The sequence below is a fragment of the Falco punctatus genome (assembly GCF_963210335.1).
Source record: "Falco punctatus genome assembly, chromosome: 5".
NCBI lineage: Eukaryota > Metazoa > Chordata > Aves > Falconiformes > Falconidae > Falco > Falco punctatus.
This window is the reverse complement of record NC_137584.1, coordinates 53,130,553-53,157,365: the sequence shown is the minus strand read 5'-3', so window position 1 is coordinate 53,157,365 and position 26,813 is coordinate 53,130,553. Positions and strand designations below refer to the sequence as shown.

At 41.1% G+C, this 26,813-nt stretch overlaps 2 protein-coding genes across 3 annotated transcripts in view; both read right to left on the bottom strand.

Moving 5' to 3' along the window:
* MAP7 (microtubule associated protein 7) overlaps positions 1-7,070 on the bottom strand; it is a 131,735-nt gene extending 124,665 nt beyond the window's left edge. For both annotated transcript variants that reach the window (XM_080390128.1, XM_080390129.1), the window contains exon 1: positions 4,426-7,070. In XM_080390128.1, coding sequence (XP_080246254.1) covers positions 4,426-4,471 — 46 coding nt within the window. In that variant the 5' untranslated portion in view covers positions 4,472-7,070. The remainder of the gene's footprint in view (positions 1-4,425) is intronic.
* Positions 7,071-7,217: 147 nt separating this feature from the next.
* The window catches only part of MAP3K5 (mitogen-activated protein kinase kinase kinase 5), a 107,306-nt gene continuing 87,710 nt past the window's right edge, over positions 7,218-26,813 (bottom strand). Inside the window, exons 19-30 of the mRNA XM_080390104.1 lie at positions 25,956-26,113; positions 25,310-25,487; positions 24,518-24,538; positions 22,311-22,488; positions 22,042-22,210; positions 18,944-19,129; positions 15,670-15,775; positions 13,062-13,305; positions 10,714-10,826; positions 9,720-9,832; positions 8,762-8,838; positions 7,218-7,947 (exon numbers count right to left, since the gene is read on the bottom strand). Of these exons, the coding sequence (XP_080246230.1) occupies positions 7,887-7,947; positions 8,762-8,838; positions 9,720-9,832; positions 10,714-10,826; positions 13,062-13,305; positions 15,670-15,775; positions 18,944-19,129; positions 22,042-22,210; positions 22,311-22,488; positions 24,518-24,538; positions 25,310-25,487; positions 25,956-26,113 (1,604 nt within the window). The 3' untranslated portion in view covers positions 7,218-7,886. The remainder of the gene's footprint in view (positions 7,948-8,761; positions 8,839-9,719; positions 9,833-10,713; positions 10,827-13,061; positions 13,306-15,669; positions 15,776-18,943; positions 19,130-22,041; positions 22,211-22,310; positions 22,489-24,517; positions 24,539-25,309; positions 25,488-25,955; positions 26,114-26,813) is intronic.

Here is a 26,813-nt window from a genome sequence, read left to right as displayed (position 1 = left end):
CAGAAGTAACATACAGGGGATCTCCTTCCTGGAGGAAAAGTAGGTGTGCAAGCATAGCCACCACAACATCAGCAGCATGCTGTGGCTTGTATTGTGGGTCTAGACTTATGCCCACCTTTTCAAGTGGAAAAGAAAATATGCTGTTGCAAAATTATACAGTATTTACATAATTGAGGCAATTATTGCACTGATCATATTTAATTACCTTTAATACCACAAACAACTTTCAGCTGTAAAGTATTAAAATTGTTTATCTGTGATAGTAATAAACCAGCCATCATACAAATAAAATGTTAGCCATCTCAGATTACTGTAAATTTACAATTTTTTAAATTTTTACAGCACATAAAAAAGAACATCCAGTTTCAAAATGAAGCCCAAGTAAAAAAACAATGCATACTACTTTAGCTAGATTAGTAGAAGCTCTCGAAGTAGCACTGCTCCAGCATCATTTAACAGGCCTGATTTTTCATGAACCCCATTTCGTTTGGGTTTTTTTATTGTTGGGGGTTGGTGTGTATGTCTTTTTTTTTTTTCTTTTTTTTTTTTTGTGGTACTGGCTTTGTGTTTGTTGTGGTGTCCATAGTCCCGTGCTGCTCACCTCATACCCCATGCCGCACACACCCCCCGCCCCCCCCCTTTTTTTCTTTTCTTCCCATACTAGCTGTGCTGGGAGTAGGTGGGTGGAGAAAGACAGTCTGACTGAAATTACACAATATGCATATAAAAAAGCTTGTTCAAATTTTTCCACTGTGTGCAGTCCTTGCACAAACATTACTGACCAATGAAAGACACCAAGAGACAGTACTTTAGCAGCTTTCTAAAGCCACATGATGGCTTCTATAAGGATTTTTAGATTTAGAAGTGTGGATAAGAGGGTTAATTTAGTTGTGTCATTTCATTCTACAATTTACTGATAAATCAGAGTCTATATGCATTCAGAGCTAAAGTACTGACTCAGGAAATTATTAATTAGGACCAATTAAGTTATTGTAAGATCTGGTACAGAATTTCAAAGTTTGAATAGGTTTTCATCAGAGGGGTAGCAATAGAAGAATTACAGATTCGCAATTTATATATTAAAAGATCTATCCACAAGGGGGCTAACGTTTAAATAATTATAGATGGAAATTAGAGTACTCTAGCAACATACACACCTGCAATACTCCTAGCATCTGAACATACATACTACCGTGGCAATGTAACGTTTTGCTTCAAATCACCTTCACCTTCAGGACACCACACGCTCTGATCCTCACGGTTTGCAGTTCCGAGTCAGAGCAAAGCGCAACTGCCGCAGTGTGGGTACTGCTGGGCGCCCCAGCGAGGGGTCTGTGTCCCGGGGCCCACCCTGCCACTCTGCGTCCACACGGGATCATGGTGCCCCGTGCCCAGCAGCTGCCCGTGCAGGGAATGGGAACCGCCTGTGCCAGGCAGAGATAAAGCCCGTCAGTCAAAATACCACATCAATCCTCTCCGGCAGAATATGTTATCGCTGTGGGGAACTGGATAACGTTTTAAGCCCCCACCTACTGTATGCCTTCTGTACCTTTCTGTTTTCCCCTGTAATTTATCTATTTGTAAACCAAAACCAACCGAATCCAATAAGCTAAAACTTGATTTATTCTCAGATGGAGAAATACCAGGATAAACAAGCAATAGATGAAGAGTCTCATCAGCTGCTACAGGGAGAACACTTCAGCATTTGGCATTAACAAGCTACCTGGCACTGATATCATCATCTAAAGCACAGGCATGCTGTGCTGCAAAAAGAACAGAATAATATTAAACTCCCTTACAAGAGAACACTAACTAGAAGAGTATGCAAAATCATGGCATTAAAGTTATTTTGCAACAGACCGAGCACATTGCTCTCTCTCGCCTCCCAGCACCTAAGCAAATTATTACCTGTGCACAGAGTGTATGTGGGGAAGTCTCATAGGCAGAGGCATGCCTGTGTTTATGGGTGGGCAGCCATAAAATGAGGTGCCTTAGAAGAGTCTCTGTCTGGTGTTCCCCACAAAAGGGCCCCTCCTCTCAGGAATCACTGAAAAGCTTGTTAGCACTGTAAGATGCTCAAGTAGCTACGATTAAAAAATTCTAACTGTAGAAGTTAGTGTACTCACTTAGCACTGTACTCGTTTTGCCATCTATGCATTTATGAATGGCAGAGTAAAAAAAAGCCCTCATCCCAGTAATTAAACCAGTCACCTGAAGAAGCCTAGTGTGCAGCAGACCATCTGCCCAACAATCAAGGGATCTACTTGTAATACCATGCTGCAGTCCTCCTGGTGCTGTTAAAGCTTTCCCCAGGATCAGCTCTGAAGGTCTGTATATCTAGCCACAGGAGGCGAAAAAAACCAAACCAAACAAAAACCAAATACACACCACAACACACACAGAGCTATTTAACTGTTGTGTTTTGGTTTTTAAGCAGGAGCTGTAAGTCAACCAGTAGGCAATTTCACCAAACCAGGATGGGAGGTTGACCTTCCTGAGGAGCCGGATCCAGACACGGGTGTTCTGCTTGTGGCCATCCGCAGGGCCCTCCCTGGGCACACACATCTGCTTGCTCACAGACAGGCCAAACAGCTGCAGAGCAGCTCCCTGACAGGCTATGAGGGTGTTCCTGTTTGTGAACGCCTAGAAAGCAGTGCTGTGATAACTTGTGCACCTTGAAGAACCTCAACAGACAACAAACCGTTTCACAGAAGTTTAACTCTGACATTTCACACATGGGGAAGTTTGGAATGAACTTTGACAGAACAAAGCAATTTAAACTCAAAATATTCAACAACTCATGCAAGCAGATCCGCCTCCTGTCTACAAATACGTGCTAGTGAGTAAAAAGTTCAAAACAGTACCATGAAATGAAACTACAAGGCAAACTCAGAATAAATCTAGGCATGTAAGTCCTTATAAAACTATACACATGTAAAATACCTGTCACCTGGCAGCTCATCTCCAGTTTTGGTAAATGATTAGAAGAAAAACTGATAATAGATTTAAAAAATAATATAAATCACATCAACAATGTAAGGTAGAGAACTTGAAAAGAGTTTGTTAAATGTGGCTTTAAAAACACATTGACAGCCAGCTCTTCCTGTGACAAGTGAAGTTAGTGTGGCTGCAAACTCTGAAACACATAGGATAACAGATGCACATCCTTTCTGAAGCTGAACTTTAGAGTGATGGCTGGGAATAATTTGCAGAAAGGATTTCTGAGCAGAAGCACTACACTTCTACCTTTATTAAAGACAGACAGCATTCGGATGGGTCTGCCCACAGTTGTTGCTTGTGATTGTATGCCACGTTATATAAAATATGTATTAAAAACATCATACTGCGGAAACACAATTACTTAACCAACAGCCATATGTTGTTTTGATTAAAAACCTCAGTCTGTGATTCAGAAATAAACTTGGACGCATGTTAGAGAATTGAAGGACTAGCAAAGGGCAAACGGAACTGTACCGTGGAAGGAGGACAAAGAAGAGGAGAGGACTCGAAGCTGGAGTCAGACTTCAAGCCCAGCAAGCAGCACCCCCAGTGAACACGCCAGAACGGCAGCCCCTCCGCTGCCTGCGAAAGCAAACAGCATCCGCGCCTGCAACCGCGATACAGCGCTCGATCCGCTTGCGTAAGCCGGAGTCTCCTCCCTGCACCCTTCTGGCCCGCGGGTCAAAATAAAAGCGTTTTAAAACGCTCTTGCAGCGCTCAGCCTTCCTTAGAGGAGCCGCAAAGTCACCTCCCTCCTTTCCCTGCAGGAATTACGGGCTCGGAGGAGCCGGCCGCTCGCACGGGCGCAGCGCTCCCGCTGGGCCCGGCCTCGCCGCAGCGGCGCAGCCACCAGGTGCCCGGCGCCACCCAGACATCCCTGCGCCCCGGCCCGGGCCCGCCTCGGCCCCGTCAGCTCCGTGCGGCGGGCGCTGCCCTTCACTGCAGGAGCTCGCCGCCACCTCGAGCCCCGCTCCAACCCGCCGCCCCGCAAACCCCGCTCAGCCGCGCCGCTCCCAGCGGCCGGGCCCCTTCCCCGCCGGGCACCCCCCGCGGCTCCGCACCGCCGCGCCAGCCCCGCCGCACACCCGGCCCCAGCAGCAACGGGCTCGGAGCAAAGCCCGTCCCGCCGCCGCCGCTCCGCGGGGCCGAGGCAGGGTCTCGCCGTCGCGGCGGGGCGAGGGCCGGACACGCCGCCCCCTCCAGCACGGCACGGCTGTGCCCGCCGGGCCGCAGCGCCCCTGCGTGGGGCCGCCCCTCGGCTGGGTCTGCGGGCGGCGGGTGACACCGAGGGAGGGGAGCAAAGCCCCCTCGCCGGCCGCCGCACGGCCGGCCCCGCACCTGTTGCGAGGGGAGGCCGCCGCCGGGCCCCGCGGCGCTCCCCCCCCCCCCACGGCCGCCCGCAGCCGCCGGCCGGCAGCGCCTCACCTGCGGGGTGCCGGCACCCGCCGCTCCGGCCCGCGGCCTCCGCCATGTCTCCTCGCCGAGCGCGGCTGCTCCGCCCCGCGGATCCGCGGCCGCGGGCAGGTGAGAGCGCCACGTCCCGCTCCCCGCCGGCGGGATGTGCCCGGGGCAGGTGAGGGCGGGCCCGGCGCCCGCGGGCGGTAGCGGCCCCTGACGGGCACCTGGCCCCGGCGGCTGGGAGGCGGCGGCCGCCCCGCCTCACACAGGCGCGGGGCCTTCTCCGCAGAGCTGCCGGCGCCGAGGCAGGCAACGGGCTCTGGGACGGTTCCCGATTCCCGCCGGTGTCTGGACGGTCTGTGGGAGGAGCGGTGCACCGCAGCCTTCGGGAAAGAACTGTACTGCTGTGGTCTCGTTATTAAGGCACATGCTTCTGATCAGCCGGGTCCGTACCCTTACCTGCCTACAACGCCCGGCTTCCAGAAAACGGCTTTGTGAAGAGGTGTCAATGTGTCGGTCCTTTCTGTAGAGGTCATGATCTTATTACCTTTCCTGTGAGTTCACCTAAACTTGCCCTAAGCTACTTTGCAAGGTCATAAGAGCGTTCCTCTTCAGTGTTCTATGACTAAATTAAAAAATAATTTCATTTTGTATCTGCTTGCAGATAGTACCAACCATCAGAACTCCAGCTGAAGGAGGGTGAATGCATCAGGGAACCGATGGCACTCAGCTATGTCATGCACGCGGGCAAGCAACGGAGAGGTGCAGCTCCCTCAGTCTGGTGCATTAGACAAAGCAAATTTCCACCACCGTGCAGAACGTCCTTCTTTCACAAATGACTAAGTTCAGGGCATGAGGCCTTCTAGGAGAAGGGAAGATGAATGTTTTGTGACATCAGGAGCCATTTATGCTCTAAAATAGAAGGAGCTGCAGCTTGGGTGACAAGCATTCCTTGTGGCTGGTTTGTGGGCAGGAGAATGTTAGTGACACAAGAACAGGCTGGGCTCTATGCTGAAAGGTGCAAAATACTCCAAGATTGGCACTGCCTTGGTCAAGTTTTAACTTCTGCATTCTGCATGACTCCTAATGGAAGTGGAAAGGTGTATCTCAGTCAGCCTGAGCCTTGGATTGCAACAGCACTAGTCAGGGACCAGGAGGCTATCCAAGTCAAAGGGAGTGGTAGGCCCTATAGTCAAAAGATTACCCTCAGCAAAATCCTGCACTAAAACATAACATGTCCTTGCAACATAATCTCAGATCCCCCTGTGGTGGTCCACATAGGTATCTACCAGCAGATAGAAGCTGGGAGCCAGGCTGAGGGGCCCAGGCTGACCTGTCTGACGCACTCTGACCCAAAATATTTCTTCTCGTTTTGTCCGATGATACAAAAAGTAATGCGCCTGGCACAATCTAGATGAAGTAGCCTGAAGTGGAGATATCACATAAACTTTTATGCACAGATCTAGTACATAGATAGATAAGCTGTGCAGTTTAGGGAACAACATTCAAACCAGTTCATGATCTCTCAAGTAGCGCAAGTGTACGTGGCCCAGCCTAGGCATGCATCAGATGTGATGTAGTCTTACAGTGGAGAATACAGAACTGATTGCTGAGTGGCTCTGCAGGAACCACCTTGGGTCTGGTGAAGCCAGCAGTGAACTGCAGGAATTAATTCCCAGCTGGTGTGAGGCTAGGTCTCGTCGAGACATCAAACTGATTCCTTTCTCTTACACGTAACTGGCATTACCAAGCTCCTTGAGTCACAGAGAATAGGCTGCGTGCTTTTGAAGTATCCACACACAAATAAAGCAATGCAATTACACTGTGGTCTATTCATGCTGCATGAAATTAGAGGTTTTCAAACTGTAGTCATAGACTGATACAGGATCATGTTCCACACAAAAAAATCAAACTAGGGGAGTTTGTTGTCCTAGGGTCACTTTTCCACAGGTAAAGTTTTTTAGTTGCTTTGGCTTTTGCAAGTCAACCTCCACCAACTACCTTGAATTTGTACTGTTTTCTGCCATAATAGCAGCAGAAATTGTTAAACAGTAGCAATGTTTCTCCTGAAGTGTAGCTACGCTTTTGGCACTTATGCCAAAATCTATCTATGCCCAAACATCAGTGGAACAGTCTTCAGAGTAAAAAAACCTGCCTAAAATTCTCTCATCTACATTCTTTGTTTAGCCTATTTTTTTGATACATAATTAGGTTTTAGTCAGTAAAAATTACTACATACATGTTAGGACAATGTTTTGTGTTTAGAAAAAAATATTTAATTTTCTTTGAAAATACCTGCTAGACCTGAAAAATTCAGGGCAGAAGCTGTTCACTGATTACCAAGGCTTACAAAGAGAGAAGCAGCTTCTTGTCCAGGCAAGTCTCACTCACAATGGAATTTTTTGCAGCTGCCCCATAAGAATCCGATGATACCCAGTGCTAGAATGCTGGAGTGACAATGAGAATGGATGGACGGATAACATCCACCATCCTTCTTCATTATATGTGAGGAAAGACATAAGAAGAAAACAACAGGCCACAATGACTACTCAGTGCACAGAGGAAGGACATTGATTTCTCAAGTCAAGTAGAGCACCCAGAGAAGAACTTACTTTGGCCCTGGATTGTCAGTACAGGAATTAGACTGCAGGAGAACCAAGAAAATACTCAATGCTATGACTATCAAATCACCGTAACTTTAACATGTGCCAGAAAGGTTCCCTTGATACTCAGTATGATTTTTTTCCGCCTTTTTTTATTCCAATATTTTCCAGTTCTACATCTTTATTATTTTAAAAGTCAAAAAATGTAGGAAAAAGTAAGTCTTAGGTTCTTTTTATTTTCAACTGTGTATGTCAGAGATAGCTTTAGAACAAGCTAACATTACTGTGGTTCAGGTGTATGCAACTGGTACAGTTCAGTAGTACATAAACAACTCTAAAACAAATGCACCATAGAACTTAAATTACCAAAATTAAACAATATTAAACTATGTAGGGCAGTAGGTAAAACCAATTACCTTTAGGTCTTGCACACTAAAAGAAAAATACCTAAATATGATTGAAATTATAAAGTTCCACTACATATTATTGAGAAATATTACAAAGAAAAAGAAACTTGAGAAGTTGTCACATTTTGGTTTTGTTCCAGTGATGTACAGTCACATGAAATCTTACATCAGTTTTTCATGAAATTAACATCTGGTTACTTTAACTACAATATTTCATGAATTTATAATATTTTTTTTGTGTGTTTGTTTTTAAGTTGAAAAACTTGCATGTAAAAACATTGAAAGTGAAATAATGTTGCAGGTTGTTTACAGATTCCTTATGGATTATAGGAGTAAAAGCAGTCAGGAAGCTGCAGTGTTTTTAACATTGGTAAACAAATACTGGATTAAAGTGCAACAGTCCTTCTGACAGCACACCTGCTCTGTGCTGAAAGGAAATCTTTCCCTCTCTGCAGAGAAGCGAAGAAAAATTTCAGTGTCAGGCGTGTTTCTCTCGAAAGTCAGTGATGGCCTTCCAGAGAGTGCATAGCATTCCTCCTCTGTGAAGAAAAATCATAAAGATGCTCAGGTACAAAGATACTCTCTAGCCTGAAAGCATTCCAATTTAGCTGCTTTCTGATTTTCTTGCTCTGGTTTTGACCAATGAAGTTCAGTGGGAAGGCTGATCAAAGGTGAAATTCAACACACAATACTCAAATAGAGAACAGAGTCCTTTTCTGATTACAGTACAGGGCAATCTTTCCACTTTTCAGATGCCCGCTTTCTGGAATTCAGACTTCTGGTCCAAAGGACCTGCATAACTCACAGCAGATTTCCAACATTATGAAAGTGTTGATTATGAAAAAATCTTAACACCTACTTTTTTTAAAAACAAACAAACAAACAGTTTTAAAATTATTTAAACTGACTGGACACAAACACAGAGTGTTCAATAATTTCTATTGTTTCTACTTAAACTTGATTCTGCAGTGACTTATACCGCCTGGGCATGATTAGGTGAAATCTAGTGTTAATTGCAGTCCATGAGTAGTATTTCCATAATTACATAAAGTTTTGCTATCTCTACCTTTTTAAATAAAAGCAAGGCTCCAACGGGATATCCAGTCTCCAAGTGCAAGGTAAAAGCTTTACTTTAAAATTCTCCCTTTGCTTTTCTTTAATAGAAAAGCTTTTTTGAAAAATAAGCAGTATCAGCTGTCTACCAGGAGTGCATCAGTATACAAAGACAGACTGGAAAGTGTTACTTATTTTAACTTAATACTGCACAATCCAATAAATAGAGACTTAGTTACTTTCTCTTGTAACAAAACACACCTCCTGCTCAGCACCATTCATTTAACTGTGAAGCATTACCTCAGTCGCAAACATTTCAGATCATCTCGTGTAACATAGCAGAGAACATCCATTAATGTATAGTCTTCAGCCAAGAACTATAAAAAGAAGTTTAAATGAACATTTTGTTAGAAATATAGCTGTCTAAGCTTTATATACCATCTGCTCTTAAAAATAGAAGTTTAAATTTAGAAGAAACCTAAAATAGGGCAAATGTGTGGTATACCTAGCAAATTAATCCACATTGTTTCTAGAAATACGGTGAAACTACTTCATTTCTATACTGTATACTTTACATTGGCATACCAGGCACAATTTGAAAAGTGTAATGCTTTTACAGCTACTCAAAACTTTTGTCAAATGGCATTTCTATTGTTACCACTGATATCTCAGAGTCTTCTGAGACTTCAATGAACACAAATTAAAGCATAATTAATACCCATGAGGAAATGAAAAACGACAGTTAAGACCTACCTTTTCAAAAGTGGCATCTAAATTTGATGTACTAGAATTTTGAGGAACCTTTGATTTGATCTGTAGGAGTAACTACATCCAGGTTTTTCTAAGTCAGTTGAAATTCTGAGATGCTCAACACCTCTAAAATTATATGATTTGCTGCAGAGCAGACCAATCTGCTTCAGGAGATTTCACTTCAGCACAGCTAGCTAAGGGTGAATGTGTATCCTGTATCTAGGGTATAATCAGCAAGAACTGCTGCAATTGTACAGACACTGAAAAATTATGAACCAGAGCAATATTCTCTATTTATCAGGACATTTTATTCCCTTATTGCTGATCAGATATAGGAATTAACAATACTGTATCTTTATTAAGGCCTTAATATGCATGGCTTTTTCCTATCCTCTGAAAACAAATTCATCTCTCAAAATGAGCTCAATTGAAAAGGTTTGGTGTCTTCTTGCATGGAGTCACAAAACAGTACTGCAACTGTGTCCAGAGAGTGAACAGTCATTGCTACCTTGTTTATCGTGGCCTCATCAGCTCCTTGAACACTCAGCCAGTTAATGAGATCAGGGTCTTCAGCCCCTGTGCCAGTGGAATGACGATGACAGACAGACAATCCAGGAATATCTAAAACAACCATATTTGAGAAAAGGTTTTCTGTTGCCAAAGCAACCTATTGTCATTTTTGACTGCTAAAGCACTTTCTTCCATGAGTTTTCCCTTCAAGCTTAGAATACCAGTATCTCCATAAATAAAGATAAATGTCAACTCCCAAAGCATAAACTTAATTACAGTTTATATACAGTTATACACCAATTACTTCTACTTGGTTAGGGGTTAAAGTTAGGTTCACAGTTAAAGTAATGTGAACATTGATACAGATAGATTTTCTGGTCGTCTTCAGAAAATTACTACTACAAGGCACATACATTTCATAGTAACTGTTTCTACACTAACAATGTTGCATCAATTTAACTAAACTGTTCAGTGAGGATCAGCTGTGCTTTTGGAAAGGAACTCTTCTTTGAACCACATTACACGGTAACATCAAAAAAATACAGAAAGTGCATTAGCACTTCCACTTCTTCAGGGAAGATATTCATCAAACTCAGCTTCCCTCAGTAAGCTTTAAGTTCTATTTACATCTCACCAATTAGGTCTTTAACTTTCAGTGTAACAACTGGAATAATCTGTAATTTAAAGAACATATAACCTAAACATAGTAATTACCCTCTTTAGAAATAATATTTATCCTGTAGGATATAAGCCATGTACTCTTTCATGTAATTACAGTCAAATTTATTTAAATCATACCATTCCTTGTACTGTGATTAACAAATTCAGTAATTTGTTTCCACAACATACGTTCTTACTTCAAAGCAAATCCTACCACAGGTAGCGTAACAAAGCATCTTTGCTGAGACTGGCTCAATAAAAAGAACACAAGTTTAGTTGCCACTGTCTTAACCTGCAGCCAGTATGAAAATTTTCATTGAAAATTCTCTCACCTATTGGCTGTGACCTAAGCCGTAGGTTTCTGATCTCTTGATCTTTTTCTTCTATAGCTTGATGTAAGAGGACTTGAAATTCTCTCTCTTTTTGAACCAACTCCTCCAATAACCTGCGAGGTAACAGGAAGGAAGCACACATTTCCTCAGGTAATTTCAGATTTTCAGGAAAGCAAATGCTGTACTACTCTTAAACTGGAAAAATTCTGGAAACCTTCTCAACAGAGACAATGACAGACTTCTTCAGCTTTCATAGGAATATCTTCTCACTATATATTTATTATGACCTGCATCAAGACATAAACATTCACTGGTTCCTAAAGCTATAGCTCTTTAAAAAGGAAAAACCCCAAATACATCAGCTTTCATATACACATCCACCTACTAAACAGGTGGTATGGTACAAAATTTCTGTGAAATTTCTGCAGCCAACATTCTGTTTTAAACAAAACTGTGTAACCAAGAACAAATATCAAAATGTTTCATAAACCAAGGACTAAACTTTGTAAAATAATCCTTTGTAAGGAAAAATGCCAGTTCACATCTTTCCAGCAGACATTTTCAAAGCTATGGCAAGGACAGAGCTGTGATGAAAAAGTGGTGAAAACTTACGGTTGCATTTCTTAAATGGGGAAAATACGTTTTCATCCACACAAGGGCTGTCCCTTCCTCACACTGGAGGACATTCTGGAATTCAGCTAGAGAATGTGCCACAAAAGCACCTTACCTGTCTTTGCACAGAAGTAAGCCGCATCCTGCATGATTGCTTCGTGAAAACATCTAGCCCTATTTATAGCTTGCATGCAGGCCTACCAGCAGCATAGTTGCATTTGAGTGCTTACACATTTAAGCTAACAATTCTCAACAAGTCCATGCTGCATGTGAACAGAGCTGCTTTGTGCCTTTACACACACCCACAGCTCAGTGCAGAAAGATTAATCTCTACTCTGTCCAGACAGGTGTGCAGTCACCTTTCAGTTGACTTATTCCTTCTCTATCCATTCTGGTCAAAAAAGGCTTCAGGACCAATAAAATAATCATCTCTTTTTCTTGATAATTACTTGCTGCTTATGCCAGTAAAGTTTTAATTAATACTTCAACCACTGTCTATTATTTACCTCAAAATTTCTGTATGAATGACAGAATGTGATTATTTGGCCAAAGACTTTGCATTTGAGAGATTTACAAAAGCAAAGTGCTAGAAAACAGTACCTCTACAAATTCATCACTTCTGATACCACTCCCCATCATAAACTTGGGAAGTCAAGTAAGCCAGTCTCAATAAATTATGTCTTTAGGTGTATCAACAAGGCAATCAAAGTATTTCTCAGTGGTCACAAGCAAAAAAATGAATTGTAACATAAGAACTCAAAAATACTGATGCTTTATTGAAGTGGTACTGCCTAATGAATTACTATAATTATGGCAAAATTCTTGGACACATTTAAAAGTGAAGTACAATTTGATATTTTAATTTAAATTGGAACAGTAACTACAAAGAATGTTCTAGCAGCATAGCAACTGTCTTACTGAAGCCATGTTCTCTTTCTATCAAGGTCACATGCAAAATTTACTGAGGTCAGGTGCTGCAAAAGCTAAGATATCTACTTTAAAGAGACAAACTGGTGTATTTTAATGAGAAGGAAACAAAATATGAAAATTATTTGGATAAAATAATAGAGACAGATTTGTCTCTGACATTTCTTAAACGACAAAAACGTAAAAAACACTTCTCAGGTTTAAAGTGGAGTATGTATATTTCTGGGAAAAAAATCCAGTATCCAAATGTCTGGCTTATTTCTTCTTTTAAACAACACACCTATTTTGCCCATCTTTCTCTAATAAACAAAATTTATTTAATAAAAAGGTAATGCCTGCTGATAAGCACCGATCCTGCTGTAGTGAATTCTGTGCAAAAAACAAGTCTGAAGCAGTTTCCTTGTGGAGCGTGGCTGTCAATTAGCTCAAGTTCATTCCCCAAGAATAACTATAGAAAAGAACAGCAAGTTCTGTCTTAATGGAAACAAAACATAACGCCATTCATCAGCCATACACAGCACATGAAGGAGAGAAAAAGCAGCAGCTTGGCAGCAAGCTCAGTTTTTTTTCAGACCTTCCTTGAAAGGGCACCTGAAATCAAGACTGGCCTTAAGTTGCATCACCATTGTTTTGAAATATATAAAACTAATACAAGAGATTGGTCACGGCTAAACAATGACCATCATTTAGATTAACAACTTGCCGTACTATTACTGATAGTGCCACTAGTATTCTAGCACATATATTCTAAAAACAAAACACCACATACTGTCACAAGTGGGCTAGTATCTCCTGATGTCTAAACTTACCTGTTTGTCTCTAATTTTAGCCTGCCCAGCTGGACACTCAGTGATCGGTGAGCAGCCTGTGAGTCATGGGATACTGTAGAGCTGAGTGTGCTCACACCTGAGGTAGCTACTGCATCTTCCATGACAATGCAAGGCTGTTGGATGGTTTGATTTTGAGGCCGTTCATCTTGGTCTTCTTCAACTTCTATATCGTCTTGATCTGCTGTATCACTTTCAGATGCAAGACTAAAATGTGGCCTCAATTCTATTAAGAACATTAAAATATAAGCAGAAGAAAAAACATTGAAGATGTTAAACATTAGTTAAATGTTACAACAAAAGCAGACCTAAGTGACTATTTAGAGATCATGCTACAACTTTGGTTAAACCAGACCTGAAATTTCTGTAGCAAAAGAACAGATAATATTTTCTAGGGGTTTAAAATCACTCAGACCATAACAGCATCTTAGTTTATGTGGATTATTTTTCAGCCTATTGAATGTTCAGAAGCTTTAAAAACCAAAAATCTGGATGAATAGGCTTCCAGATTTGGCTAGCATTTCACAACAAATTGTGCTGATGTACTATGTGCAGCAGAAGTACTTTCTTTTGCTTAATGCCATTCTCAGTTGTTTGTAATTTCTTACGCGTCTGACCTGAACTGCTTTATTAAACAAATAAACATTTGGGGTTTTATATCCAGCTTTTTATGTCTTTTATATCCAGCTATTCCAGTTGTTGCTATTCTGGCATATTTAGTATTATCTCATTATAAGAGTATCACGTTTTCTGAAAAACTACTATATCCAAAGATATAGAGAGGAAATAACAAGCAGACCCCTTCTCCTGAAAATGAAATGTAGCACACTTCCTTTCTACTTATCGGAGAGAACACTGCCTATTTTGTAATGACGTTCATCCACAAAACTGGACACAAAGCTATATGAGGACTCTGGTTTCTGTTATTCCTTGTTTAAACTACCTACCAGATCTTACCAGGTATGCAAGATACATACATAAGCTCTTATACTCCTACACAACCTATCACTGCAACAACATCTGTTTGTTAATTCCAACCATTTAATATAAATCTTCCTTCCTTCCTTCGATTGTGGCTTCTTGCTGCTGAGCACTCCCTTTAGTCTCCTCATCAAAACATTCTTTTTTTCTGAATCACACTTGGGTTTTATACAGTTTTGATTTTTCTACTGAAGAACTAACACGTACGTTTCTCTGCTTTACAAAAGGGACATTTGTTCCTTGATCCATTTCATCTCTTCATTTAAACGCTACATACCTTTTTCAAGGCTGAACATACTGTGCTATGCTTCCTCTAAATTAAAGAAAGCAGATAGATTATATAGCAGTTACCCAAATATTGCTAGGCAAGTATGTCTGAATTTGCTTTGAACTTCTGCATCATGCTAGTAAGAACAAAAGTTCACTACCAGGCAGCATAACTACACAACATGTGCTTTGCACCACTCCTAAAATATCCCACAACTTTTAGAAGTGTTAAAGCCAGAGATAAATCTTCACATCATCATCATCATCAGACCAGGGCAAAGGGAAGCAATCAAAAGTAGGTTAAGGCAATCAGGGGAAAGGCAAATGATCAGTACCCGAAAGCTACTAGGGCACCGAGGCTTTTGTTAAAGCTTGACCATGTATAATTAACGCTGATACTGAGCAGTATAGGGAAGAAGAGTCTATTAAGAAGGAATTCTACAGCAATCCTGTTATACAGCAATAAAGTACGTGCCTCTCAAAGGTGTTTGGTATTCTAATCAAAAGACAGATTTTCCTTATGAATTCTAAGTAACACAGAAACCCGATTTATGCCTTGCTGGTCGTGCTGGGGATATGGAAAATACCACAGAGAACAGGAAGAGCTGTAACTTTGGAATTTTCATATCCCCTTGTTGATAATTTAAGCCTTAACCCACTGCAGAAAACAGGAACTAAGTATTCTGACTTCAGCCTTAAAGCATGAAATCATACACTTGAAAATTTCACCATTAATTCCAGCGTAGGGAACAAGAGAATCACAAGCTTCGAAGTTAAGAAGCAGAAGAGAAACTAACTCTGGAAATAGGTATAAGTAGTAACAGAATGGGCTGCAGTTTCTTCTACACAGACCCATGTATGCCATGCATACTACTTCCACAACAATTCCAAATACAATATTCAAACTGCAGGCACTGCAGATATTTTTTTTCTTTAGACAGCTTCTGACCAGGAGCCAGAGATTTTTGAGTGCTCTGAAAAGCATATCATTAATCTACGCTTTGCAAAAAACCTTCCAAAATCAGCAATGCGCTGGCAAGTGGTCTGTCCTTTGGATTTCAACGGGCAGCATTGTGCACCTCAAAAAATTAGGCTCCAGAGCACCTTAGCCTACTCCTGCTCACTGTGTTGCAGAGTTGTTTAGGTTACGCATCTTGGAAAGGTGCTTTCCCAAACAACTTGGGCAATACACTGATTAGTTTTTGAGCTGCAAAACAGACTGAACAGGAAAAAGGCCACTGCTGGTTTCAAAATCTTAAGTGAGGTGTCATAATCACAACTCTAAAGCATGTTTAAAGAGATCAGCTAAAAAATATTCGCTGAGTATTAAGAAATGACTCACCTGGGACCAGAATAGTAATAGCAGTCTGCACAGCTTTTCTGATTATGCTGTCCAATGCAAACATCCAATGTGGCTTGATGTTATGATTTCGGAGAACTTTATTGACCTAGCATCAGAGAATTCAGTTCAGATATTCTGTGTCCCCCCAACTTAAAACTATAATATACATCATCATTATATAAAGTGTTTGAACTTATAGGTGCTGTATTAAAGCAGGTGATTAAAACTGTTTCATGTTGTTATTAAATGAAGAAAATAGCAACACTGCCAACTTCCGCCATTTTATCACAAGTCACACGATATTTTGTATTTTTTATCAGGTACTAGTTTCTGCATTAGGTGATTTTTTTTATGTCAGCAATACTGAAGTTCATTTAACTTTCATGGGTGTGGAGATTAAAAGAAGCATGTGAGCAGGACAAATACCAAGGACCATGTTATGGAAGGCTTGTAACTTAAGCTAATTAGTCTTGTTATTTTTTTGGCATCGTTTTCACTCCTTGCTCTGAGCAATACTTATCTATTTTAAAGTACAATTGTAGGAAATATCAAAGAACTAATGTAATGCCGCTCCTTCTTAATTCAGAAAATAGTTAATTAACGTTCAGGGAACTTCAATTGTGTGCTGTGCCATTTTCTCTTTCCTTCTACTTTTTACTTCGTACAGTCAGATAGTATTCTGTACCAGGCTGCTCCTGGATTGCCTACAGGCCTGCTTTCAAACTGCTTTTAGCCATATTCCCAGGCGCCTTTATGGATGCTCCACGCCACTTGCAAGAATAACTCTACCTTGGGGGATTTTTTTTTCCAACTTCCAAACGACAGGGAAGAAGCAGGTGGGGTGACAGTGCTACAGCAAAGCGCCTAGCCACAGTAAATGGCAACAGCACAGAACAGACTTGATGCTGTTTTCCAGGCACAGAAGCAGACCAAGGCAACAGACTGTCACAGCAGAACTTGAGAAGTTGCAGGAAGAAACAAATATATCTGTGTTTAGAAAATTATAAACTTACTCAGAAGCCTTATTAAAAAAAGGAGCAACTACTGCTTACTAAAAAATGTGGTGAGAAGATACTTCACTCTTGGGTCTTCCTAAAAAAAAGAGGAGTTTAATTCTCTCACATTGTGATAACCTCTCTGTAAAAAATGACTGAAGTTACATGAATGGTGCCTTCAGAAGATATGTAAAAGTTAATAAATGTTATTAATAATTTTATTTTCGCTGCCCCAAAGCAACAGTATTTGGAAACGCAGTAACTTATGCAGGTACCTGTACTGGGTGCTTTGGCTGGGATGGAGTTAACTTTCTTCACGGCAGCCCATATGGTGCTATGTGTCAGACTGGTGACTGAAACAGCCTTGATAACACACCCATGGTTTAGCTGTTGCTGAGCAGAGCTTACACAGTGTCAAGGCCTTCTGTGTTTCTTACACTGCCCCACAACTGAGTAGGCTGGGGGTGGCTTAAAAGGCTGGAACAGGACATGGTTGACAAACCAACCAAAGAGATATTCCCTTCCACATAATACCACACACAGCAATAAAACTAGAGGGGTAGCGATTCCTCAGGGACCAGTCGAGCATTAGTCTACTAGTGGTGAGTGCTTTTGCATCGCTTGTGAGGTTTGGGGTCCCCCCCCCTTATTAAATAGTCTTTCTCTTGACCCACAAGTTTTCTCACTTTTTGCCCTTTCCATCCTCTCCCTCATCCCGCTGGGAGGAAGCAAAGGAGCAACTGGGTAGGGGCTTTCCTCTACCTGCTAGCCAGGGTCAACCAACACAGTACCTGTGTCTCCTCGTTTCTATCACCAACAGCCAGGAGATGGCACTTGGACACCGTGCCTGAGAGCTGTCAGCAGTGCCACGGGAGCCTGCCCGGTGCCCCACACCTGGGCAGCTGCTGCCCGAGGGCCCCAGAGGCTGGCCCACCGCCCTCAGAGGCAGCGCAGCTCCTGTTTGCAGGCGCTTTGTGCCTCCCATACTGACTCCGGCCGAGACACTGACGCGTTTAGCCAAGTGCAGCCTGCTTAAGAACTGAACAAGCACGATGTAACTTTGTCAAGAACACGACGATCCCCAGTAATGTGATTTAGCTATTCACATTACAGCACAAAACTACTTTTTCTTGCTTGCTGATGAGGATATTGTGATTATTAAAACTTGTTACCTATGATTACCTTATTAAGTCCTGCCTGAGAACAAGAGAACTACTCTCCCTCACTTTTAGCAATTATCCCAGTCTCTGCAGTATCTGAGGTCTTGATACTGATTTGGATTTCAGTGTTCTACTATGGAAATCTAATGTATGTCCAAAAGAATTAAGACTGGGCACATACGAAGCAAAGCTTTCATTTCATTGGGTTATCTTAGTTAAATGATAGAGCAATAGTAATGAAAAAGACGTTTATCAGTTAAAAACCAGCAACTTGTAATGATTAAGTTAACAGAAGATGGTAAAATTCTTACTGAAAAGAACATGATTCAGGCAATTATCACTGAACAACTGATGCCCAGCAACATCTCTATCAGAAAGCCAACGCAGATATTTGTACTTTTGCCCCCTCCATTTTTCTCTTGACCTTGTACATTTGGTTTTTCTTTTTCCAAGTGTCAGAACAGTATTAATGTGAAGCTAAGTAGAAAGGAGAGATGAAGTGTATTCAAAGTGAAAACTCAAAGAGAAAACTTTGATTTGTAGAAACCTTTTACAGATTCATTTCACATGTTTGGGTTTTTTCATAAACAGCATCTAATTCTTGTCAGCGTAGTCTATGCAACAGTTTACATGCTATGCAATCCTTCCTGACAGCTCTTTTACTTGTCAGAGTGCCCCAGGTTTAAATGCTAACAGAATCATCCGCCTCAAATGCCTACTTCCATTGTCATTTCATTTTTACTACGCGATTTCAGTCTGGAAAAGTGATGCCCAGCACAGCTGCACCCTTCTCATGTTGGTTATTCATCTTAATCATGAACACAGTGTTTATACAACTATGCTGAACCTTCCAGATCCTTAATCAGCAAAATCTCAGCAGTTGTGTTCAGGGCCTGTGTATTGCCAAAAGATCACATGGCAACCAAACGAAACCAAGTCATGGCTGTGGGTCTGGGATTTTGTTATTGCAGGTTCAAAGCCCTCAAATATTATTGTCTCAGTAACCATGGGTAGAAGTTAATGAAGTTTTCTTTGCTTCTGGATTCTAGCTTCTTTTTCTTTTTTTTTTTTTTTCCTTCCAGTTTTGGTTCACAAAACTTAGTAAAAATGACAACTTACAGCGTCTTGAAAACCAAACAGCACGAGCTGCACTTGACTGATACCATGGCTGTCAAAGTCTAACTCCAGTTTCAGTTTGGAAAGAGTCGTTGCGATAATTTTACGATCAGTGGACCGTACAAACTCTCTGAGGCTGGAAACGAGCGTTGTGATATGTTCCCATTTTAGCTTGGGTTCTTCAGCTCCCTAGTAAAAGAGAGAAGAAAAGAAACAGTTTTGATAGCCATCTTTTGAAATGTACACCCAGACGGACTTCAGCCAGTAACATCACCTGGCAATATGGAGTTTCAGAAACTCTGCTGCTATGGTTAGGGAAAAGGTGCAGCTGCAGGTTAGGTAATGGTAGCAGCCCAAGAGCTCTACTGCTGAGCTCCCTGGTAATGCAGATTGCTTGACAAGCAAGTAGCTGACTTCATTTAATATCAGTTGCTGAAGTTCATATGCACACTATAGTCTGTAAGTCTCATTGTACAGGAAGGAGTGAAAAGATATAAATAACTATAGTGTGCATGGAATACTACAAATTACTCTTAATTGCAAACAGGTACTTTGCAGTGCCTCTCATTCAGAGTTGCCTCTGAGAGGCAACACGCAAAGTCCCACAGTTGCATTTAAAAGAAAGGATTAGTCAAAGTTGTGCAGAATGCTCAACTAAAGTCTAATTCTTTCCTGGTACTTCTACACTTACCTATTCTTATAACAGGTCTACAAATCTCCCACCTTTCTATTATAAATATCCTTTTTAAAAGGTTTTGTGTTTTCGCGTGAGCTACCAAAGCAGCAAAAGTTCAAAAGTATTCATCAGAATAACCACATAAGTAACTAGGAAGCAAAGGACTGTATTTACTCTCTGAAGTTATGCCAACTGAATATAAATTTCAATTCCAGATCTTAAAACTAAGCCAGAGATAGGAAACCATACTAGTTGTTCAAAATGAAGTATTAGATGCTTATTCTGAATGAAGCGATTATTTATAGACTAAAGATATCTAACACTGATTTCCATAACAGCAGGACACATTATGCTGTTTGGTTCTGTTGCATTTGCCAGTTTTACGTCATGAATGTTACAGCTGGCCAGACACCAAGAACTCTGTTTGCCAATAACATTGAGGTTTTAACTAACAGTTAATTCTGATCAGGATGAGACAAAGACAATTTGATTATTTGAGAGAAACAAAAAATAAAATAAAATAAAATAAAATAAAATAAAAAGCTCTAAAACAGTCAAACATTCCACTGACCAAAGCACCGATCTCTGAGATAAAAGATCCTAGCCTCTGACCCTAATCAGCTTTTTGGAGAATTCACCTGATGATTGACTATATTGAAGTGGATCCTCACTCTGTGCTGCTGTAGCTGATCTCCTTTTCATGTAAATAATTAAAAAACCATTAGGGCAGATAGGTGGACACAACACACTGTAGCCCTGGATTAGAAGAGCCAAGTCTATCAAGGCATGCTGGGGACAGGGCAATCAGTATGGCTCCCTAATAAGATTTCTGGGAGGGTCATTCTTTTCCCCTAGCCCCCACATGTTGAAATTGTTCTTATGAAAAGTTTTTGTGAAGGGAAAAGTGCTATCAAAACCTAAATCCTGGTGAGGCCTAATGAGCAAGTCAAGCTTCCACCTGTTGGTAACTTCTTGCATTTAAGCAGGACATAACAAGAAGCCAACTCAACTTCCCCTTAACTGCAGTTACTACTGCTTTCCCATGGTTTGAGTAAGTTTCCTACTCCTTGAGCAGGGTCCCTCTCTCAAGACAGAAAACAGTGTTTGGGAGTCAAGAGTTCTGCATCCACTCGAAGGGCGGTCAGTCCCACACACATACGCTTTGAGCTCTTTGGCTCTACAACTCCATGTCTCTCTGCTTCTCTCCTGGGCTCTTCCAGCCCCAGCTGAGGAAGGCGTAAAACACCAAGCACCCTCTCTGGAGTCATGATTGAGTTTCAGCCTCTCACAATCACTGATTATTATGCATGCTAACAACTGCATCTGTTATAGCAACACTCTAGCAAAGCACAGATCACAGATCTCTCTTATTGCCTTCTATTTTAACGCTTTCTACAGTTACCAGGACAACCGTGGGCTCCTCTCCCCGCCCCCCAAGAGTTAGAAGCTCTTTTTATTGGTATGCCACCAATTTCCAAGTACATTAACTGTAGTACATGCGCAAGAATCATATCCGTTTGCATAAGTTTCTAAACAGTACTATCTTTAGAAGATGAGCTGTCACATTTTATACAAGTATGTTTTAGACCAGCAATACTTAGCCTTGAGAATGGAGTCAATTAACTATTAACACACACATATCACAAACAAGAACCAAAAAAATCACATCATCCAATTACAGTGTTGCAACATTTAGCAGCATGGTAATGACTTGTAATTTATTTGGTGTCATCCTGAACTGATACATCACCATGAATTGTCCCCACAAAGGACTGCCAAAAGGTCATTCTGCAATTATTTTGTTGTTTGCTGTAGCTCCCACTGTTACTCCATCTTCCCTCCCCTCCATATGTGCTCCCAACTGCTGTGAGGAATAGCTGCAATTTATTTTCTCCCTAGCCCCCTCTTTACCCTTTTATGGCTGTTAGCTAGAAGGTAATGGCCAGTCAGCCCCATTTTTTTCTGTGCAATAACCTAACATAAGGCCAGAGCAGGCTAGAAGACCTAAACCTCCCTCCATCAAAGCAGTCAGCCAGAACTCTAAAAGAGGGGCAAAGTAATCACCTCCTGGGGATGATCTGTCTTACATGAGTTGACCTGACAGCCTCAGTTAGTCCCATTTGAAAACCCCTGGCAAAATGTAATACCGTGAGAACATGTTTTTCTGTTGTCTGGCCAGCACTAATACCCAGTAATGTAACATTCACAAGCAACACAAAAGGCATATGTAATGCAGCGCAAACAATTTTAAAGCCTATTTTTAATAGCCCACCTAAACATAAAAACTTACATGGTGTATACTTTCTAGTTTAATCAAACTTTATTTTTTAATTGCTTTACTATATGTCATTTCAAAAGTTCCAGGTAACTGCAGATAAGTATTCAAATTCCATAAAATTTTTGCTGCATTCTGAAATGACTTTACCTGAGCCAAAGCTTCCATCAAATTCCTCACCACCTTCTCTTGGTCCTCAGTTAATATCCTGTGAAGAGTGGCTCTTCTTTCACTATCCTTCTTCAGCATGAAAAACCCTGAATCTTTCTCTTCAGGTGAAGGAGGTGCACTGTGATCCTCAAAATTTTCATCTGGGATGCTGAATGAAATACACTCAGTGAAAAGAAACTTCATAAAAACCACCCCAATACACACATTCCTAATCTACCACATAACATAAATGCCAGATAGCTCTTTACCTCAGAAAAAGAGACCGGATTCCCTTCCCATCTTTTTCTCCACAGGATTTGGCTCTTGTTTTGAAAGAGAATGGATCAATTTTTAATTCTGTATCAGGTGAGACAGAACCGTATTCACTGCTGCTACTTGTATCTTCCACCAGAACTGGAACAGGTAAGGATATACTCCGAAGATACTCTATTCATATAGGAATATTCAGAAATTAGAATGTAATAGTGCCATCACAGTTCTGAAGTGTATTCTTTCAGAGGAAAGAGAAAGACTCCAGTCTCCCCCACACCAATACAAAATACTAAAACAAAATTGATGAAACACTCCTAAAGCTTATTCTTCCAGAATATTTATCCTTCAGTTCTGTATTTATTCAAAAGCTTCCTAAGATATGGAGGGTCTAGGTTCATTGCAAGTTCACTTACAGTTCCCCAGGGCTCAGTACTGAGGCCAGTCCTATTCAATATCTTTATTGACAATCTGGACAAGGGTATCGAGTGCACCCTCAGTAAGTTTGCAGGTGACACCAAGCTGAGGGGAGTGTTGATCTGCTTGAGGGTAGGAGGGCTCTACAGAGGGATCTGGACAAGCTGGATCGATTGGCCAAGGCCAACTGCATGAAGTTCAACAAGAAGTGCCAGATCCTGCACTTGGGTCACAACAATCCCACACAACACTACAGGCTGGAGTGTAGTGCCAGTGTAGAGCCACTGGAAAGCTGCCCAGCGGGAAAGGACCTGGGGGTGTTGGTCAACAGCTGGCTGAACATGAGCCAGCAGCATGCCCAGGTGGCCAAGAAGGCCAGGAGCATCCAGGCTTGTACCTGAAAGTGTGGCCAGCAGGACAAAGGCAGGCACCATCCCCCTGTATTCAGCACTGGTGAGGCTGCACCTCGAATCCTGTGTTCAGTTTTGGGGCCCTCACTACAAGACAGACATTGTGGTGCTGGAGCATGTTCAGAGAAGGGCAGTGAAGCTGGTGAAGGGTCTGGAGCACAAGGCTTAATAGGAACTGGGTTGAGGGAACTGGGGTGGTTTAATCTGGAGAAAAGGAGGCTCAGGGAGGACCTTATCACTATCTACAACTCCCTGAAAAGAGGCTGTAAACAGGTGGGGGTAGGTCTCTTCTCCCAGATAGATAACTAGCAACAGGACAAGAGGAAATGGCCTCAAGTTGTGCCAGGAGAGGTTGGATATTAGGAAACATTTCTTCACCGAAAGGTTGGTCAAGCATTGGAACAGGCTGCCCAGGGAGGTGGTGGAATCACCATCCCCGGAGGTGTTTTAAAAATGTGTAGATGTGATGGGTAGGGACACAGTTTAGTGGTGGGCTTGGCAGTCCTGGGTTAACGGTTGGATTTTATGATCTTAAAGGCCTTTTCCAGCCTAAATGATTCTATGATTCTAACTTCACCACGGCCATGAACATGCATCTCATGCAAGTACGCACTTTCAGTAGTAGCAAAATGTTTCTACAGGATAGATCATCCAAGCACCTTCCAAGATCTTATTTTTCTGGGTATACATACATATATATATATACTTAGGTGTATTGTATATATACTATAACACATTGTAAGATTTATCAGACTAATTTGTACCAGTTTACTAATCAAAGACTAAACTAATGAATAAACATGCATGTTGTCAGAACTTCTGATTTTAAATCCAGAGCACGTATTACTACTGCAAGAAACTGTTCATGCCTATTTCACACATGCACATTTCAAAATTTATTTTGATAGCAACTAAGTTTGAAGGCAACTACGTGTGTGTTTGGTGCCTGCCCCTTTGCCCATTTTTTTCCCTGAAAGAGATGAGTATCCTGTACCCAGGTGTGACAAGGCGACTTGAATGCCACTTTTCTCAATTATAGAATTTAGCCTAATGAAAATCTATGTTATCTTTCTCCAAAAAGCTCAGCTCTATTGCTACTATAAAACAGCCATTTAAATGGCCCTGTAACAACAATGCAGCTCTTCAAAGCTTGTATTACTCACCTGCCTAGACAATAAAACCATACTCTGGTAGGATTACAAATAGTGGTTTAAATCTGCACAATGAATTAGAGGCTCCTAACAGAGAAAGGTCACTTATTTTCATAATTGTGCCCATTTTTCTTCACAACATTTTAGGGTGACAAATTATACCTGAATAAGTGATAACCACGGTATCTACACAGTTATGTTTTGATAGAGAAATATGTTAAAACTCACCATTTGTGCCAGCTGAAAGAACTGTGGGAGAAAATCAAAATTAAAAAAGTTAAATGTGCTGAAATGAACTGAGAAAATAAGCATAGTCTAAAGGGTAACTCTCTTCCCGTTTTTATGGACTATCTGGACTCTCCTGTCTGCAATCTCTAGAAGTGTAATTTATTGTGATTTAGAGTTGATTTTAATTGGGGGGTGGAAACCGCATTAAAAGTGATCACCTCCTTTACCTGCTATTTTTATTTCTTTTAGGTATCACGCTAAAAACATGCAGAAGACATTTTCATATGTATATATGCACACACACAGAATATGCACTCCTATTCTCAAAACCCCTTTGTTACCTTCCCTACAGGAAATAAGTGTACATGAAACAAAAGTAATGCAGTGTATGCACATTTGCTATGGGACCAAGATTTTACTCATGTAGAAAACTCCCCTGAGGCTCAATACCATGTTCTAACTTTACACAAAATGTACTCTATGCAAACATTTTTTGAATAAAAACATATGCAAATTTTAAAAACCAAAAAACCACCACAAAAGCTCACAAAACCATAGACAGACTTTCAGAAACCTTATCAGAAAATATATAAAATTGCCTATGTAACAACAAGATAACAGAACTCTGCTACGACAGCATTTCTGCAGCAAGCTGCTGGGACAGAAGGTTACAACTGAATGTTCCTCTGTGATGGGGATGTGCTGTGCTCATCTCAAAGACTAAATCTGCACTTTCGGGAAACGGTATCATCAACAAAAGAAAAATTTGAGATTGAGTTTAGCAACACTTACCTGAGAGCTTTGATGGGGACTTCCTTTTTTTGCTTGAAACCTTCAAGAATTCATCTATAAGCAGCTCATGAGCAAAAGCTCGTTTATCAGGATCTGGTTCAAAGCAACGCAGTATGAAAGCCTTGGCTTCTGCAGACATGGATTCAGGAATCTCTGGGTGTATTTTGAACATTCCCACCTGAGACAAACAAAGGGAGAAACAATGGCCTACGCTGTTTTCCCAACACTAAACAGCATCAAAAAAGTCTTTAGATAGTAGAAGTGGTATATTGCTCTCAAGTTTTGGTATTATCTTTCTGTAACCAGTTTATTAATTCAGAGGAAAAAAAAACTATTACAAACCGTACAAACAATTACATTAACCCCCCCCACAATTGCAAGTAGAGGCTCTTGCAAAGCTGAATTTTTTTTATTTTTTTTTAAACACCCAGGCTCCTAAATTGCTGCTATTGCTCCATTACTCTCTTCAAAACTATGCAGCACTCCCACTGAGTTGAATCAGCTCATTCTTCTTAACATCCTCACTAATGAAGCATTTCCTTTACCTTCTATTCCTGCAAGCTCTAATTCTAGCTTCTCCAAAACAGTCATAAGATTTCCTGTGTTTACAAATACTGGTCTGAGCTGTACAAGGAAGAAGTCTGACCTTAAACATAGCTGCTTGCGGTTCTCCCAGTTCATAAAACGGGGGTTTCCCTGTAGCCATCTCAATGATAGTGCATCCCAAAGACCAGATGTCTGCAGCCTTCCCATAGCCACGAGGTCCTTTGTCTATGATTTCTGGTGCCATATACTGAAGGGTACCTGTTCAAAACATACTATATTTTTTACTTAGGTGCACTAATGAGGCAAGTAGATAGCTAAAGGACAACAGGAACAAAATCACTGAGGAGTGAGCTATATTGGGAGAGTTAAAAAAATACTCTTTATTATTCAAAATTCAAAAATTTCCATATGCATTCTACATAAAACTCAAAGCACTACTCAAAATATTATTTGTGCTAAAAGCAACTGGTATCATCTACTATCTGATGATATCACTTGTCAATGACGTTTACTAGGAGGTATCAACAAGCTTTGGATCAGACATAATTTTCATTTCCTGTATTATAGATTAAGATCTAGAAGGAAGATCACTTTGAATTGCATCCAGAGTGGAAAAGGAAGTGAAACCTGAAATCTGAACCTGAAACAGCAGGTGATATGAATACTTTTCCTGAAGTAAGAGAATCAACCTGACGTGATTCTGCATTCTGTTCCATTTAGAGAAGAAATGGAAGAGCAGAGGATGGAATTAAAATAACAGTTACTTCTCATTTTGCATAATTATTTAATTTAGACCTACTGCATGATTTAACATTCAAATCAAATTAGCAAAACATGAGGATCAAGTTAATGACAGGCTCTGTAGATAAGCAGTTCTGGAGGTGAAGCCAGGATGTCCAAGCCAGTCAGGAAAGAAAAAGAAAGTTTGCCTTCGATCAGCAAGATGAAAAAGTCACGT